The following is a 12496-nucleotide window of genomic DNA, read 5'->3' as shown; positions in this document are numbered from 1 at the left end:
CCGATATAGCCGTATGAGATGGTTAAGGGTAAACTCTAATCCATCGGCCTTGCTGGAGAAGTAGCGCAGCATAATCACGATGCACCAAAAGGAGGGATGAATCTGGCCGAGAGTAACCTCGTACCTTTTGCAGAAGTCGAGCACTACTGGATCGAGGGGACCCAGTGTGAAAGGGTAAGTGTAAACACTCAAGAACCCTTCCACGTGAGTAGTGATGCTTTCCTCGGGGTAGAGGATCTGTACCACGACCTCGTCTCTCCAGTCACAGTCCTTCTTCACGGCCTTAAGATGCTTCTTCGATATCACACTGATATATCGAGATGCATGTTCGCATCGGCCTGGGATATTGGGAGGATTTTCGATATTGAAATCCTTCTTTATCATACAGGGCCGGGTATGATCTCGTTAATGGCCGGCGCCACTAGCTTGGCTGCCCGGGAAGAAGAAGAAGATGCTTTCTCCTTTTGGGGAACTGTCTTAGAAGTTTTGGCCATGGTTTTAAAGATAAAAAGATGTAACAGGTAGCGAAATGTGGTGTTTTATGGAGTTTGGCTTTTTCTGGCACTTAATGGGCGGTGGAAGCAGGAGGTGAGATTAGAGAGATGAAGAGAAGAGGAGAACGGAAAAATTTCAGTGGAAGGGTAAAAGTTCTTAATACAATGAAGGATCCGTATTTATAGATGAAGCGGCGACGGTTCGGCGGCGCTAGTAGCCGACCATTACTGGCACGCATTTAATTTTTTGGGGAAGTGTGTCGACGTGATGTTTTCGGTCACTTCGAGCGCCTACGTCACGGAGATGATGTCATCACCCGAGACTCCGGAAATCGATGTTTAGAACGTTTCTTATCATTTTATTCTAAGAAATGCGGGGACTATCTGTATACGGTCGAAATCAGTTGCGCCCGATTTCCCGGGCTCGAGGGGTTGCTTTGAGCCCGAGTTCGGGCAAGATCGAGTTCGAGCTCGTTGGACCAGACTCGAGCTCGAATGACAGAGGGTAAGGCTCGAGGATCGAAGTGCGGGATGAGTATCGAAGCTTGAGTGTGCTTAACCCCGAGATAATGCCGTTACGGATATGTAACAAAATGAGTGAGATTCTTGCTACGTCCCCAAGATCACAACGTAAATCCCGAAATAGACTTGTACTAATCCATACTAGGTGGTTAGACAGCTGTCCCAATAAGATTCTTTACTGTAAATAGAAATGTACCTTATATAGGGTTCCCCTATTATATAAAGGGGACCCAAATCATTTGAAAAGATTATCTAATCATTAGCAAAGAATATACTCTCTTACTTTTTCGTTCATTGTTCATCAGAATTGTCCTTTAAGCTTTATTATTCTTGCTTTATTGTTTTTGATCCATCTCGAGGTCACTTTGGCTCGAGGTCGATACTGTCTAGTAACACTGGTTTGATTTACTCATTTCTTTCATATATACGTTATACTTCTTGATTATTAATTGGTATTGAACTAAATCACATATCTTTAAAATCACAAATCAAGTTTAATTGTTACTCGTATTTTTGAGTTAAACAGAGTACAAATCCATTACTTTAACAGATCGAGAAGTTTCAACTGTGTCCATATGAGTCATTCTTGTGGATAGCAAATATAATTCTCTAAAGCAACAAAAATTTGGCTTTCATAAATTAGGACACACCGCCGTAGGGTGTGTTGGAACGATACGGTTTATTCATCAACAACCAGAGGTCTGTGACACTAACATCATCATACTATGTTTTACACGACATGGATCATGAATTAGTTAGGTAAGAGATTTTCGAACGCTAAATACTTGAGTAAAAAAAAACTAGGTCCCAATTATGATTACGCTTCAATCGAGTTATTCTATTCCACTATTTAAGAAAAAAAAGATCTTAAATAAAAATATTTAATAGCATGGCAATATATTTATACAAAACTTCTATGCCGAGCACACACAATGCAACCACAATCAAGTGAAATGTAATCCATGAAATAATTATTTGATCTATGGATAATATCATTATAGTAAAGGTCATAATGACAGAGGAGTCATTACCGCAAGGCATAGAGGGAGAGGTCATAGGCGTCTATACCGTAAAATTAATTTTCGACGGAATAAAAAGAAATATATGATAGAATCGTAACCATAGGATACGACCCTATCGAAATGCATACATCTATCTTATACACTATGGGGATGGTTAGAATAGATATATTTTATATTCCAGAGGAACTATTATTGGAGATACCATTGTTTCGATTTTTTCTTCAATGTAAAATCAATTCACACAAATTCTTCTATCATTTATAGAAAAAATACAGATTTGGGTCATTATGAATCATTTAGTATAATATTCAATAAGTATGCAGTATATACTAATAGCTCAAGATGCCACTGGCATTGGTCCAAAAGAGAGGAATTTTTTCCTAACTATATCATATATGAAACCTTATTACCAAATATGTGCATATTATGTATATTACCCGCCTAGTCCACAGTTTACCTACAATTTATATACCATTCGTTATTTAGGCTGAATCTGCCATTTTTAGCGCGCGAAAAATCAGCCACAAAATCTGAGATTGATTTATTCTACATTAAATTCAAAATTTGAAACGGAAACGAGATCTGGAAGCTGCGTAATTTTGAAACAGAAAGGAGATTTCTGTTCTTCATCTTCATCTTCATCTGTTCTTCCATATATTTTACACCATTGATAGCCATTAAAAAGCTTGAAAGCTTTGTATTCAAATTTGGGTTTTCAAAAATCATTATTTGTTTGGATTGGGTGTTGTTAAAAATAATCGGGAATATGGTTTGGAGTTTATATCTCAATTTTGAGGGGTTTTGGTGAAGATTAGACTTGGTTTTGACTGAATTTCAGATTGAAACTCGAAGAAGAAGAAGAAGAAGAAGACATATTTCCAAAAATTGTAGATAAATTGCAGATTGGGAAGACTAAAACTTCTACAAATCTTCTACAATTATGTCGAAAATGCCAATTATGCTACAATTGAAATGGGAATTGGGATATTAAAATTCAATGTATCCAGTTTGTAGATATCTTGTAGATTATTTGTATTCTGATTGTAGATGCATTGTTTTCTGTTTTCACAAAACGACTAAAGCTTCTACAAAATCTTCTGCAAAAAACAGTCTACAATTTATCTACAATTTTTCTAATTTTTCTACAAATTATCTACAAATTCTAGAAATATTCTTCTTCTTCTTCGAGTTTCAATCTGAAATTCAGCCAAAACCAAGTCTAAATCTTCACCAAAACCCCTCAAAGTTGAGATATAAACTCCTAAACATATTCCGAATTATTTACAACAACACCCAATCAAAACAAATAATGATTTTTGAAAACTCAAATTTGAATTCAAAGCTTCAAAGCTTTTTCATTGGGGTCAATGGTGGAACTCAAAACAGAAACGTGGGGGGAGGGGGGAGTGGGAAGATACGGTCCTATAATTATGCCTAATATAAATGCACCCTTAATTTTTTTTTGTGTGGTAATTATAAGATTTTATTACCAAGTAAATATTTACACAGCATTTCAAACAAGTCATGAAGTTGGACAGATGCCCCAAACTTCATTATACTACCGTATCATCTAACCATACTATTAGCAGCCTTTACATGGTGCTATATCCTCTACTCCTCTAAACTAGGATAGTGATCTAGCTGCTTCAGCATTGGTATCAGCTTCTTGCTCCTTCTTCCCTTGCAATGTATCTCTTGAATGATCTGCTTTACCATCATTGCTGCTGGCCTCATTTTCTGTTGGAATATTTTGTTGTTCCTCGCTAGCCATATGTAATACACACTACCTGCTAGGGCCATACGATAGATTTCTGCACTGTTTCCAGAAGCATTGTTCCCAGCCCATTCCACTTCTTCCTTCCATCCCATAGCTTGCCTTTGGACTCCTTGCCAATCCAATAGCTTTTGCCAGACTTGAGAAGTAACTGGACACTTAAAAAACAAGTGCTGGATGTCTTCTTCCTCATTGTCACATAATGTGCATGTCGTATCATATCCCATGTTCCACTTTTTCAGTCTCATCTTCGTGTAAAGCCTGTCATATAATGGAAGATACAATATGAAAATCCATTTTGGGCATCCCTGATTATTACATATCAGTTTCCTCCATTGCACTTTGGGGTGTTCTTCTCTCAGCTTGTTGTACATTTGCTTTATTAAGTATTTGTCTTCTTCCAGGAACTCCTCATTTGTTACCCCTACTTCCTCCAAATACTGTTTAGCTTTAAGAATCTTCTGTATTAGCCATGAAGCCTGTGTAGTCTTACTGTCCCATACTTGTGCTCCTTTTATGTAATAGCTGTGCACCCATTGAACCCACAACCTGTCCTTCTTCTTGCATAAATTCCAGTAGTGTTTAAGTATAACAGCTTTGTTCCAAATGCATATATCTGTTATGTTGAGCCCCCCTGCTGTTTTTGGCAAACAGATTTTATCCCATGCTATTAAGGCCTTGTTGGAACATTCATTATTCCCATTCCACAAGAATCTTCTACAAATCTGTTCAGTTTTTCCCATCACTTTCTTTGGCAGTATGAATATTTGTGTCCAGAATTGTTGAATAGCTGTGAGAACACTTCTAATCAGCTACAATCTTCCTGCATATGAGAGCATTTTTGCTGTCCGTGAGGTTATTCTTCCTACCATCCTTTCCATAAGTGGCTGGCATTGCCCAATTGTTAATCTCTTTGAACTCAGTGGTACCCCCAAGTATCTGAAAGGTAGAGTTCCTGCAGAAAAGCCTAGCTCCTTTAGAATTTGTCCTTGTATTTGTTCTGGTACTCCACCAAAGTATACAACACTTTTTCCTTGGTTTGCAATTAGTCCAGATGCCATAGAGAATTGTTGAAATTGTTTGTATAAAAGCTGAGCAGACATTACATCCCCTCTACAAAACAACAATAAATCATCTGCAAATTCCAACTGTATTATGTTCATTTTAGCACATCTAGGATGATAATTGAAGTCTGGATTCCTTTCCAAAGTCTTGAGAGATCTGCTTAAGTACTCCATGGCAATCACAAACAAGAAAGGTGATAGAGGGTCACCTTGTCTTAGTCCCCTTTTAGCACAGAATGGAGCACTTGGTTTACCATTTATGATGACTGAATAAACACGGTAGTTAAACACCCCATTATCCATTTCACAAACATATCTGGGAAGTTTAGTGCATGTAGAACTTGTTCAAGAAACACCCATTCAATAGAATCATAGGCTTTTTGCATGTCAATTTTGAATTATGGTATATAAATGGTAATTTGGTATACTGAAATGTAATTAACTCAAACCTTAAACATTGAGGGTAATAAGGTTTCATATGTGGTATAGGAAGGTAAAAATCCCAAAATCCAATTTGAAAAAGCCCAAAAATCCAAGTCCAAGAGAAGGCAATACGGAGAGAAAACGGACATTTCTATTTTTTTTAAAGAACATTTTGTCTTTTTCTGCTGGATCTGATCAAGGATTATGATCCGTAGTGATTTGTAAATTCCAGACGACTTTCTTGATATTAACTTTTCTCATTATCAGCTACTGGCCAGTGGCCACATAAGTCATGGAAATTAAGCAAATCACTGAATGGAGCACGAGTTGATGAAATAACTGAAGGATAGTGAATTTCTATTTCTCGTCATCATTTGTTACACGTATGCTTACACAAATTCAGAAAGATGGATTTTTTTTTGGCGTTGTCTTTCTACGTGTATCAAGCAACAAAATTCTAAGGAAATGATGCGCTCTATTAAAATGGTTTGAATCGAAGTCACCATTTCTAGGTCGGCGACTACATTTTAGACATGTTTGAACATTAATTGAGAAAAGTGTACGTTAAAGTTATTGGGATAGTATAATAATGCAGCTACCTTTTTTCTAAAAAATATTTTCAAATCAGTGTTTGGTTATATAGATAACTGAATTTTTGAAGATGAAAAATTTGAGGATGAGTTTCCAATTCGAGAAAGTGATATTTTTTTTTGAAGTAAACGATATTTTTCTCTCACAAAACTGAAATATTCTTTTAAAGTAGAATGCCTATAGAATACAATTTTAATTTTTAAATATATATCTTTTAACTTAACTTTAAAAGTTTTTTTTTCTTTTTCAAATTTCTCAGTTTTTATGTCCAAATGGCTACTAATAGGACTCGAAAGGAACTCCTTTTGCAACTAATTATAAATGATAAAAGAAAGAGGAATTTTCAGAAACCACTATTGTTTAGTGTCTATTAACTTTCTATAACTACCATATACATAATTACTTTCTATAGCTACTATTCAGTTGTTACGATAATGTATTCACTGTATTCGCGTTGTTGTATTTATGAATATAACATCAAAAAATGCCTAAAAATCAGGGTAGTCCAGCTGTACGCAGATATATTCACATGTATTCGCGCCATGCATTCATGAATACAATAGCAAAAAGTGCCTAAAATCATGACAGTCCATCTGTACGCGCATATTTTCACATGTATTCATGCTGTTGTATTGATGAATACAACAGTAAAAAGCACATAAAATCAGGCAAGTCCAGCTGTACGCACATGTATTCACATGTATTCGCGCCATGTATTCATGAATACAACAACAAAAAGCGCCTAAAATTAGGGCAGTCCAGCTGTACGCGCATATATTCACATGTATTTGCGTTGTTGTATTCATGAATACAGCAATAAAAAAATGCCTAAAATTAGGACAGTCCAGCTGTATGCACATATATTCACCCCATGTATTCATGAATACAATAATAGCAATCACCTTAAAAATAGGTTTGTCCAGCTGTCTAAGAGAGAGGAAAAACATAAATAGCGTATTTAATGCCTTATTTTATGCTTCAATGGTAGTATATACCATAAATACTTATTTTGCTATAAAATATAAAAGGTAAATATAGAAAATAATATTTTAAAATAATTTTAGTTTATAATAAATAAGGCGTATACCTTTGCTATAGGAGCTATAGGAGGTAAAATATTCTTAAAAAAACCTATGTTGCTCTGGTCTTATGTCGGATACTCCAAAAAGTTATTTACGTATCGAAGGATCTCATAAGGATGCAACAATATTTTTAAACAATTCTAACAACCTAAAGAAAAATTAGAAAGAAAAAAGAGCTGAATACCTAAGTTACCAAACTAGTAGACCTGCATCATTACTCAATTATTCTAGTCAAACTTAATGATAGGTAGTTTAGAGTGTTTTCTCATAGTGGAGAGCATGACCTAATTGGTCCATGTATGATAGAACCCTTTAAAACCCCTGTTTGTTGGAGGTTGGTACTTCACAAAATAATATAAAATAAAAATACTATTTTTAATCATGATTTGGATTGGGCTTTGCCCTTTAAAGGACTCTTAATCCGTTCTCTTTTACAACAACAACGACGACCTGTAAAATCCCATAAGTGGGGTGTAAAAAAAGTAGTGTGTACCGGATCTTACCTCTACCCCGATGGGGCAGAGAGGTTGTTTTTGACAGATCCTCGGCTCAAGAAGTAAAAAAAAAACGAGAAGAAATCATATATCAGTACCATCAACAGAAAACATAGAAATAGTAACAGCATCATAAAAAGCAGAAAATTGATGACATGTAATAACAATAACTAGTAATTAAGGCCCGTAGCTATGAAAAACAGAACGATAGTGTGAACAAAACATTAATCACTCGCCGTTCTCTTTTACACCAATCATTAATTAGTAAGACTTAATTATTTTATTTTCGATCAATAAATTGTCAACTCTTCATACATATAGATAGACAAAAGAAAGATATTCAAGAAATGAATAAGTAATAGATCATAAATTGATAGGTAAGTAACTACATGTTTATTCAAACCTACAACAACTATCTATTCAATTTATAGTGTAGCTCAAAAGTAGAGAAAACAGAGAAAATGGATAGTAAGATTAGCAGTTTGAAACATCTGTTTGTGACAGTATTTCTCTCAAATTTTGCATTAAATGTGGTGAATCCAGCAATGACTGATATCACTATGGACGCACTTTGCCCTTCTCAAGACAAATGCTCTCTTGCCATTTATCTTTCTGGTTTACAGCAGGCTGTAAGTAGCTACCAGCTCCATCAGAAATAATAGACTCACACCAATTCTTCTATTTTTCATTATAGAGAAAAATACGGATTTGCCTGTCACTAATCATTTGTTGATGATCAATTCATTTAGATTATGGGACTTGGATCAATGTTGATGATGCCACTGATTGGAAACTTATCTGATGTACATGGAAGAAAAGCTCTGCTCATTGTCCCTGTGACTGCCTCCATTCTTCCATCTGGTAAAATTTGTCTTTTTCGCATGCGACTGAGTATATTTTTTCTCATATTTTCGATAAAATTCTTTCTAAAAATATCAATAAAACTGTTCTTCTATATCAATTGTCGCAGAATTATGACTAATTTATTCGATATGTTTAAGTAATAATGGCATATAGGAGGACTACAAACTATTTCTATGCCTACTATGTCGTAAGGACCGTGACTGGCATGCTCAGCTATACTGGCATTCAGTGCCTACCCATTGCTTATGCGGTATTATTTCATTTGAATTTTAGCCTAATCCATTGTTATTTCTTTCTAAGGTTTTTATTGATGGTACTAATATATTGTCTCCTTTCGTTTTCTGAGCCGAGGGTCTTATCGGAAACAGTTTCTCTACCCCTCGGGGTAGGGGTAAAGGTCTGCGTACATACTACCCTCTGTTTGACTCAAAAGTTGTCGAATACTTTACAAGTGAAAACAATCAAAATAAATCAAGGATAAATCGTAATCGAAGATAATGAGACCTAGAGATGTATATTATGTTCTTTATCGATTCTAATAGATCGGATAATAAAGAGAAAGAGAGAATAACTTTCTAGAGATAGAGAGAGATAGAGAGAATTTGAGACTTGTCTAATAATAATGAATCCCCCTCTTTACAACATTAGGATCTCCTTTATATAATAGGAGACCCTCATTGAAATAATAAAATAATACAGAGGTTGGTCGTATCCCTTTGAAGGGACGACGAGACTGACGGTGCCGTTCCTTCCACCATCCCTAGGCCGTACCTCTGCTTCGTTTAATGCTCACTCGTTGGTCGTCCCTGCCGACGTAGGGACGTAACAGGTCGAATTTGACCCTATACACCCTCCCCAGACTCCACTAATGGAATTTCACTGGGTTGTTGTTGCTGTTGTTGACTTTATATTAACTCGATATTTATAGACTCTAAATTTTGAATTCGTATTTGTTAAATTAGGCAGATTACATATCAGAAGAGAAGCGTGCTTCTGCTATTGGAATTGTGGCAGGTGTTGGCTCTGCTGCATATTTATGCGCTACATTTGCTGTTCGTTTCCTCTCCACAGCTCAAATATTTCTGGTTTACATCTCTCTTTATCATCTTCTTATTTCTATTTTGTGACTAATTAACTGTATAATGCTCTTAGTTTCTGTTATAATTTGTTAAATAATTGTTGGTATTAATGAAGGTGTCATCTATTTCTTCAACGGCCGCGGCAGTATACATGACAATATTTCTAAAGGAGACAACTCGTATTAATAAGAACGACGATGCTCTCAATCAACCCATATTAACCAATAATGCTGATGAGTCGGGAGGCGATGATTCCTCAGAGAGAACGTTGAGTCCTAAAAATATTCCGTCGTTTTACCATATTATTAGGTTGCTCAAGAGTAGGTAAGATGATGACATTACCTACAACTTTCTAGTCTATCTTCTAACATTTGGTAGGTAAAATAATACAACGTGATACGCACGGGTGTTCCACTCTCCCGTATATTATGCGAGAGTCAACAAAGTATAGCGGTCCCGCATAATATGCTGGAGTTCTTACACAGGTGCACTGAACTCCCGTATATTATGTTGGACCGGTCTCTGTTGCAGCAAAATAGTGGCTATTTTTCATTGACTTGGTAAACGCTGGCTCTTTTTGATTGACCAGTGCGAAAACTGGCTATACCGTGCTATTTTTACAAAATTCTATCACTAACTGCATTTCTATTCCAACTTAGCTAAGACCGATAGGGTTGATTAGGGCAGTCCTGTGCACTAAGCTCTCGTTGTGCGCGGGGTTTAGGGAAGGGCCGAATCACAAGGATCTGTTGTACGCACCTTACCCTACATTTCTACAAGAGGCTGTTTCCACGGCTTGAACCTGTGACCTCATGGTCGCATAGCAACAATTTTACCAGTTATGCCAAGGCTTTCCTTCAAATAGGGTCGATTGGGTTAAACAAAATAAAATCGAAGTGTATGCATTATAAGTTTAAGAAAGAAATGAAATAAGCATGGCCACTACTTAACCGAGTGTTTCATTTTGATCAAATTTTCTCATTGTTCTTTTATCCTGTTTTGGCAGCACCACATTTTCATTGGCAACAAGTATTGCATTCTTATATGGTATTGGTGAGGGTGGAATACAAACTCCATTTATGGTACTAGCTCTCTTAAGTGTCAATTGCATAGAGAATTAGTAAACCTCACAACTAACATTTATTTGTTTATTTTTTTTGATTATTTTGTAGTACTTCTTAAGGGCTCGCTTTCATTACAACAAAGACAATTTTGCTATTCTAATGTTGATTTGCTACGGTGGAGCAACATTTTCTCAGGTACATGTTCAAATTTATTTCGTCCAGTACAACAACAACAACAATAACAATCCAGTATCCCACGTGTGGGGTCTGGGGCGATTTCGTCCGGTAGATCAAGTTAATTTCATGTAATATTTGTGCTTACAATAATTTTGTCATTAATTCCTTTTCAATTTTTTGGACCAGTTGATCTTAGTCCCTAAGTTGGCTCCTATAATACGAGAAGAGACGATACTATCCTTGGCGCTCATAGCTGGTTTTACCAATGTATGCCTCTCTCTCTCTCTCTCCGCGTGCGCGCGTGTGTGTATGGTCTCTTATAGTTTTATATATATATATATATTCAACATTAGTTGGTAACCTTGAATAGAAAGCGAGCTATGAAGTGACATATTAAATCATAAAAAATGTAAATTTTTATACTGTCAGTGTACAAAACTTAAATTCATTTCGAAATGTATCTTCATAGAATGGAACACATATAAAGGATTTATGTTGATAACTAGTTTGGAATTGAGCAGTTTTAATTAATTGTTTGATATTTGCTTAAACCTTTTTGTTTGTATGTATTAGTGATTGGGGTTTTCTGATTATTCTGCAGATGCTAATAGATAGCATTTCATGGGCAGCCTGGGTAAGATACAGCTTTGAAATTTACTATTGAGGTCTCAGCATAGTTTCCAATTCAAGATCTTTATTTTTTACATTTGTCAAAAATTTCAGGTTCCTTATGTAGTTGCTTTGTTTCCTATGTTTCTCTTCCTAGCAAAACCAGCTGTAAGTTGTCTCTTGTTTTCTCCGAAAAATAATGGACTACTTTTCAATTTTTTATTTTTATTTTTATTTTTTTTTGTACTTTGTTTGATTGATTATCATGGTTGTAATATTTATCTAAATGCTTTATTCAATTTAGCTACAAAGCATTGTTTCAAAACAAGTTGGGCCAAACGAACAGGTAATTTAGCATAAATACCTTTCATTAGCTATATACATCACTGTGGTATACAATTGACCTTGATTTATACTTTTGTACAAGCTAAGATTACAATATTAGGATCTAATTAAACTATGAAAAGTATCTTTGTTATAAATAGAATCCTATTTATGGTGAATGTCCATATTTAGAGAGATTCTAGGGTTTATTACTTGGTGGCTAAGTCACCATCTCCTTATAAATAGAGGGTTCTATTCCATTGTAATTCATCCCAAAAATTCAATAAGAATTTCCTCTCTCTCTTTCTCTGCAATATTGTTCTTCTTCTTTTATTATTTCATAACACGTTATCAGCACGAGACTCTAACCAATTGAGTAGAAGCTTTGGGATTGAGCATAATGATTGTCAATTATTCCATTAACTTCCTTCATGATTAAATTTTGGATTTAAGGTAAGTATTTTACCGTATTTTTCTCTTTTATTCTATACTTTGATTTTAAATACAAGCAAAGACAACAAAGTTTGATTATAACTCTAATGGAGTTTGTAAGAAATTATAACCACCTGAAGTGGTAAAATTTTTATGCCTCGCCATGATCAAATTCATGTATGATTGTGGGCAAAGAATTGAAAACCCGTCCCATTGAATTTGCTCCATTCTCATTCCCTTAAGAGAATGTGATAGCAGTATGTGATAAGTCTGAAAGAAGACAAAATTATTACTATGAATGTATCAATGGATATGGACGTGGCAATAGACGAAATTATAATCGTCATCATTTGTGGTAATGAGAACAATAAGGATTCTCAAAATAATCTTTCATTCTGTGAAAAATATTTGTCATCGATTTGACATAAGATTTTGTAAAGCACATATAGATGATTATGGTCCATTCATGATGTGAATGTGA

At 35.3% G+C, this 12496-nt stretch overlaps 1 protein-coding gene across 2 annotated transcripts; it reads left to right on the top strand.

Moving 5' to 3' along the window:
- The first annotated feature begins 7827 nt into the window (after nucleotides 1–7827).
- Nucleotides 7828–11763, top strand: LOC109237957 (hippocampus abundant transcript 1 protein-like). Of its 2 annotated transcripts, XM_019404354.1 has the most exons (11): nucleotides 7828–8095; nucleotides 8216–8327; nucleotides 8468–8580; nucleotides 9293–9415; nucleotides 9525–9733; nucleotides 10416–10491; nucleotides 10582–10668; nucleotides 10837–10917; nucleotides 11252–11284; nucleotides 11374–11427; nucleotides 11564–11763. In XM_019404354.1, the coding sequence occupies exons 1-11, from the start codon at nucleotides 7928–7930 to the stop codon at nucleotides 11612–11614; spliced, it is 1107 nt and encodes a 368-aa protein (XP_019259899.1). In that variant the 5' UTR covers nucleotides 7828–7927; the 3' UTR covers nucleotides 11615–11763. The 2 variants fall into 2 exon arrangements, with proteins under 2 accessions (XP_019259899.1, XP_019259898.1); XM_019404353.1 differs by having other exon boundaries at nucleotides 11374–11763.
- The last annotated feature ends 733 nt before the right edge of the window (nucleotides 11764–12496 follow it).

The sequence above is a fragment of the Nicotiana attenuata genome, unplaced genomic scaffold (assembly GCF_001879085.1).
Source record: "Nicotiana attenuata strain UT unplaced genomic scaffold, NIATTr2, whole genome shotgun sequence".
Taxonomy (NCBI): domain Eukaryota; kingdom Viridiplantae; phylum Streptophyta; class Magnoliopsida; order Solanales; family Solanaceae; genus Nicotiana; species Nicotiana attenuata.
Note: the sequence above shows the minus strand (reverse complement) of the source record. Positions and strands in the feature narration are given on the sequence as shown.

Excerpts from the sequence above, each read along its gene's own strand:
- LOC109237957 (XM_019404353.1), top strand. The coding sequence starts at position 7,928 with ATGGATAGTAAGATTAGCAGTTTGAAACATCTGTTTGTGACAGTATTT. Across the intron at positions 8,581-9,292 it reads GCCTACCCATTGCTTATGCG|GCAGATTACATATCAGAAGA; the intron begins GTATTATTTCAT and ends TTGTTAAATTAG. Across the intron at positions 10,669-10,836 it reads GTGGAGCAACATTTTCTCAG|TTGATCTTAGTCCCTAAGTT; the intron begins GTACATGTTCAA and ends TTTTTGGACCAG.